The sequence below is a fragment of the Manacus candei genome, unplaced genomic scaffold (genome assembly GCF_025592945.1).
Source record: "Manacus candei isolate 608988 ecotype Guabito, Panama unplaced genomic scaffold, ASM2559294v1 h1tg000169l, whole genome shotgun sequence".
Lineage (NCBI taxonomy): Eukaryota > Metazoa > Chordata > Aves > Passeriformes > Pipridae > Manacus > Manacus candei.
Window position 1 is genome coordinate 98,582 of NW_026138217.1, and position 5,685 is coordinate 104,266.

At 60.7% G+C, this 5,685-nt stretch overlaps 1 protein-coding gene across 1 annotated transcript; it reads left to right on the top strand.

Annotated features, from left to right (window-relative positions):
• Nucleotides 1-245: 245 nt before the first annotated feature.
• Nucleotides 246-5,167, top strand: NECAP2 (NECAP endocytosis associated 2). The gene is made up of 8 exons (XM_051773479.1): nucleotides 246-653; nucleotides 1,382-1,482; nucleotides 1,561-1,665; nucleotides 2,588-2,669; nucleotides 3,109-3,211; nucleotides 3,556-3,715; nucleotides 3,824-3,905; nucleotides 4,307-5,167. The coding sequence occupies exons 1-8, from the start codon at nucleotides 556-558 to the stop codon at nucleotides 4,347-4,349; spliced, it is 774 nt and encodes a 257-aa protein (XP_051629439.1). The 5' UTR covers nucleotides 246-555; the 3' UTR covers nucleotides 4,350-5,167.
• The last annotated feature ends 518 nt before the right edge of the window (nucleotides 5,168-5,685 follow it).

Sequence of the window (5,685 nt, forward strand, 5' to 3'; positions counted from 1 at the left end):
CAATTATTTTATGTATAAAATCCCACAAACCCCTGAATTTAGTGACTTGGAGCCGCAGAGCTCCAGGGGGAAGGGTCCAGGCCGGGATGTGGCCGCTGCCCCCCGGCCGAGCTGGTTCCCAGTTCCAGCAGCAAACTGGGACGAGCTCCCGCAGCGGGTCCTCCCGTCCGCCAGGGGGCGCCGCGGACGCGGAAGCGCCTCCCGGCGGCAGGTCCCGCCCGCGCTGGGGCGGCCGCGGAGGCGGCAGCGAGGGAGCAGCGAGGCGGCGGGACAGAGCGGCCCCGGGACAGAGCGGCCCCCGGACAGAGCGGCCCCGGGACAGAGCGGCCCCGGGACAGAGCGGCCCCGGGACAGAGCGGCCCCGGGACAGAGCGGCCCGGGGACAGAGCGGCTCCGGGGACAGAGCGGCCCGGGGACAGAGCGGCCCGGGGACACAGCGGCTCCGGGGACAGAGCGGCCCGGGGACAGAGCGGCCCCGGGACAGAGCGGCCCGGGGACAGAGCGGCCCGGGGACAGAGCGGCCCGGGGACAGAGCGGCCCCGGGACGGGGCCGCGATGGCTGCGGAGCGGGAGGACTACGAGGCCGTACTGTGCGTGAAGCCGGCGGTGCTCGTGTACCGCGTCCCGCCCAGGGCCTCCAACCGCGGCTACAGGTGCGGCCCGAGCCCGCCCCGAGCGGTGTCAGCGCCTCCGGGCGCGGGGGGGCCGTCCCTGCCCTCGGGCTGTGGAGGGTCCCCTCCCTGTGGGCTCTAGGGGGTCCCCCCGGCCGTGGGGTGAGGGGTCCCCTCCTCCTCATAAGGTGTTTGGGGGCAGCCCCTCCCCGTGGGCTTCGTGGGGGTCCCCTCCTTAGAGGGTGTTTGGGGTCCGCCCCTCGCTGTGGGGAGTGGGGTTATACAGGCCCCATAAGTTATTTGGGGTCTGCAACTCCCCAGGGGCAGCAAGAACTGCCCCCTGAGGTATCTCTGCCCTTCAGAGGGTTTCTCTGCCCCCCCCCCGTCCCCCATCCCTGCCCCACAGGGCTTGTCTCCATCCCCCCGGGTGTTTTGGGGTCCCCCTCCCGTCAGTCCTGGACTGAAGTCCATCCTGGCCCAGCCAGGCTGTGCCTGGCCCAGCCCAGCACCACCCAGAAGCTACTTCTCTCGGAACCCCTGTGGAAAGGGAACTGAAACCTCCCGGGCAGCGCTCGCTGCTCCCCCTGAACCCAAACCCAGAAAGGGACCTGAAACCTCCCGTGCTGTGCTTGCTGCTCCCCCCAAACCCAAACCCAGCAGCTGCTCTGGGGGAAACGGGAGCTCTTGGGACAAACCCCCTCCTTCCCACCGCTCCCTATCCCAGCTCCGAGGGGCCTTTGGGGGGCTCAGATGCATTCCCTGTTTTCCAGAGCCGCGGAGTGGCAGCTGGACCAGCCGGCCTGGAGCGGGCGGCTGCGGATCACGGCCCGCGGCAGCACCGCCTTCATCCGCCTGGAGGACAAGACCTCGGGTGAGGGGCGATCCCCGGATCCTGCGGGAATGTGCTGCCGTGGCCCGGAGTTATCCCGCTCCTGTCTCTCTTTTCCAGGGGAGCTCTTTGCCCAGGCACCTGTGGAGCAGTTCCCGGGAATTGCTGTGGAGAGCGTGACAGATTCCAGCAGATACTTCGTCATCCGGGTCGAGGATGAGAATGGTGTGTCACCAGAGACCTTGGGAAGGCTTCAGAGCCCTCCCTGCTCCTGCTTGGGAAGGATTCCTGCTTTCCAGGGCAGGACATTCTCTGCCTGGGGTAGCAAAAGGAGGAATTATTGTTTGGAAAAGATTCCTGTTTTTAAGGGCTGATATTCCCTGCACAGGGTGGCAAATGGAGGAATTATTTGGGAAGGATTCCTGCTTTCCAGGGCAGGATATCCCTGCACAGGGTGGCAGAGGGAGGAACTCTCTCACTCCCACACATCAGCAGGGCTCTGACCTTCACCAGGAACACAAACACTTGGATTTTCCTGCTCGGTGTTGGAGTGAGGGCACGGGATCCTCCCCATGGTGCCAGCTCTGCTTTGTGTTCCCTTCCAAGGGGTTTTACACCAACGAGGTGAAATCCCTGGAGAAGGGAAGGGTTTGCTGTGACCTAATTGTGGCCTTCCCGTGCCTAAAGGGGCTCCAGGGAGCTGGAGAGGGACTTGGGGCAAGGGATGGAGGGACAGGACAAGGGACTGGCTTCCCACTGCCAGAGGGCAGGGACAGATGGGATATTGGGAAGGAATTCCTCCCTGTGAGGGTGGGGAGGGGCTAGGATGGAATTCCCAGAGAAGCTGTGGCTGCCCCATCCCTGGGAGTGTCCAAGGCCAGGTTGGACAGGGCTTGGAGCAATCTGGGCTAGTGGGAGGTGTCCCTGCCATGGCAGGGGGTGGAATGGGATGATCCTTAAGGTCCTTTCCAACCCAAAGCACCCTGGGATTCTGTGATTCTGTGATCTCCAGTGCCATGGCTCAGGCTCCACAGTCCCAGCTCTCACTGGAGCTGGCAGCAGGCACGAGGATGTGTGGGATGGACTATCCCATCCCTCCTCCTCTGCTGCTGCTGTGCATTCCAGCCCCTATCCCTCCCCGTTCCAGGCCGCCGGGCGTTCATCGGGGTCGGCTTCGCGGACCGAGGGGATGCCTTTGACTTCAACGTGGCCCTGCAGGACCATTTCAAGTGAGTCTGTGCCTTTCCCGGCTCCTCAGCCCCAGTTTTGGCAGGTGTCCCCCAGGAATGTTGGAGAAGTGGGCAGGTGTGGTGGGAAGAGCTGGGAACTCTTGTATCCCTGCCCTCTGTATCAGCCGTGTCCCAAACTGGGCTTCCGAGCCCCAAAGGGGGCAAATTCCCTGATTTATTTCCCTCCTTCACATGCCACCTGTAAGGGGGTGCCCCTGAGGGACTGGGATGCTGTTCCAGCTGCTGGGAATGGTGGGGTTTGGGGAGGGATGGCTGGAGGATCCGTGGGAATTGTCCCTGCAGTGCCCCGGCAGGTGAGGTCTCGGGTCACGTCCGAAGCCTTTAAGGAGCTGCTGCCGGGCCCGGGGGATGATCCTGAGCAGGATTTGTCTGGGGGAGCCTGGTGACGTCTCCTTTTCCATGGATTTAATTCCCGCAGGTGGGTGAGGCAGCAGAGCGAGCTGGCCCGGCAGGACCTGGATCAGGGACCCAAACTGGATCTGGGATTCAAGGAAGGACAAACCATCAAACTCAACATCGCTGTGAGGGGCTTTTCCAGCTAATTCCAACCTCGGGTGGCACAAGAAAGCAGCAGCTTCTCCCCAGAATCCTCCCGCAGGAGGAATGCTGGAGCAGAGCCCGTTGGGATAACGCTGCCTGCAGGGATTTGTGGGGGGTTGTTACAACTCCTGGTTCCAGAACCGGGTCTGTGGGATTTTTGGGCAAAATCCCACCCTTGGTGTGACCCCTTTGGATGCACCAGCAGTGGGATATCCCAGCACCGCAGGATTTTATCCCCAGAATAAACCCCTTTGGCTTTGTGGGATTTGCTCCCCAGCTCTGGCTTTGAATGTGATCCCACCCAAAATTCCCACTCTTCTTTCAGAACATGAAGAAAAAGGAAGGAGCCACAGGGAACACCAGACCACGTCCTGCAGGGCCCGGGGGCCTGACTTTGCTCCCACCGCCTCCCGGGGGGAAATCCTGTGGAGAGCGCCCGCCCTCCCTGCCCGGCCCCGCCCGGCTCCCGGGAACGCCCATCACAGGTCTGGGCACGGCAGAGCTTCAGGCTCCATGGAATCCTTTGGAGCTGGGGGAATGCGGGAACAAGGGCAGGAAATCACCCCTGGTGTTTGTGTTCTCTCTGCCCACAGACTCGGTGCTGTCCTGGCCTCAGCCCGCTGCTCCCGCTGCTCCCGCTGCCGACGCCTGGGGAGACTTTGCCAAAGCTTCGGGGTGAGCCTGGAGGGGCTTTGGGTGGGATGGGGGTGCCCCAAATCCTGCTGGTTTTGCTGGAAAACCCCGCTGGGGTGGGGGCACTGCTCCACCCAGTCCCAACTTCGGGATTCAAAAGCAGCTCTGCCAGAGCTCCAGGAGCGTTTGGACAATGCTCCCAGGGACAGGATGGGATTTTGGGGTGTCCTGGGCAGGGCCAGGGGTTGGACTGGGTGATCCTTGGGGGCCCTTCCAGCTCAGGACATTCTGTGGTTCTGTGGGGTGCAGGTTCCCTGAGTTCAAGTCTACGGGCACTTCTTGCTCCAGGATAATTCTGGGGTGATCCTGGAGGACCCATTTGCTGCCTGGATACCCCTTCCAGGTCTAAATCCCCTTTTTTCCCTGATTTTCCCTCTCTCCAGGTCAACTCCTAACCAGACTCAGGGGAACTGGGTCCAGTTCTGAGCCCACAAGGGTACTGGGATCCTCGGGATTCCTTTGGGACCAAAGAAGCAGCTTCAGGACACCTCACTCCTGCCCTTAAATCCTGCCTGGCATCAAAATGCTGGAATAAGTGCTGGAAAGAACCAACCATGTGCCTTAAAACACTCCACACGCCTGTGCCTGCTGCATCCAGGGTCTGTTCTTGTCCCCTGGATCACGGGAGACCTTCTCCCTTGGGAAAAACCATCCGGTTCGTCCCCTCTTCTCCATAACAAGGGGGTGCTTGGGGTCTCCTCAGGGACTTTCTCCTTGGTTTTTTGGGCTGGATAAATCCTTCCCTGGGCAAGGAGCATCCTCCTGGAGACATCCCACCTCCCAGCTCCGCACAACGCCTGCCAAGATGCCGAATATCACCTTGGTTTTCTTCCTGAGCACTTACCTGGGATGTTGGGAAGCTCCAGCCGTGGTGTTTCCATGCTGAAATTCCTCATTTCTTACTCTGGGAAGTTTGCTTTATTCCTGCTCTCCTTTGAAGACAGGATTTTTTACTTCTTTCCATGGACTTTTCGTTAGGGACAGAACGGTCTCTTGGACAGAGCTGGGGTTGAGACTCCTCCCTAAACAAAGAAATATTTTCTTACCTATTTATATGAAGCCTTTTCCACGTACGAAATCCCACTTGTTTTTTTATTCAGTGCCTTGGATTTTCCTTTTCCAACTGGCTGACGGGCATTTTGCTTTCGGAGCTTTTCCCTGGGCCTGGCAGCAAAGCCAGGTGAGACTGGGATGCCTCAGAGTGAACAATAAAACGCTTTGGATGCCACAGTGGAGTCTTTTCCTCCCCCCCGGGGCTGCTCGGAGGGACTGGGATGGGCTTCTGTGATTCCCTCTCCTCGGTGGTGCCAAGGAAATGGGAATGGGAACATGGGAACGGGATTGGCCGGGGGAGCACAACAGAACCTGTTGCTTAGCAGTGGTTTGCGCTTGGGAAGGTCGCCGGGAGAGGGAGGTGAGGGAGGAAATGGGGGGAAAAGGAGGGTTTTTGGGACACAAGTGCTCGAGGGGGGGATTTGAAGCAGCTTCTCCTTGGCTGCAGGGATCCAAGGCAACGTAAATCCTCAATCCCATCTGCCTGGTCCCAGTAATCCGGAGGAGAAAGGGCACTTTCCCTGGCGGGGGGATTGGGAAAGAGGGTGGGAGACCCCCTGGAAAGCAGAGTGTGGCTTGGGATGGGATCCATCCCTTGTTTCGGGAGCAGGGGTGTCTCCGGCCCCCACTGGGGGCAGGTTTTGGGCTCGGATCGGGGATTTCCCGTCCCCTTTCCCTACCGGGGGGGGGAAATCCTGAATTACCCGGG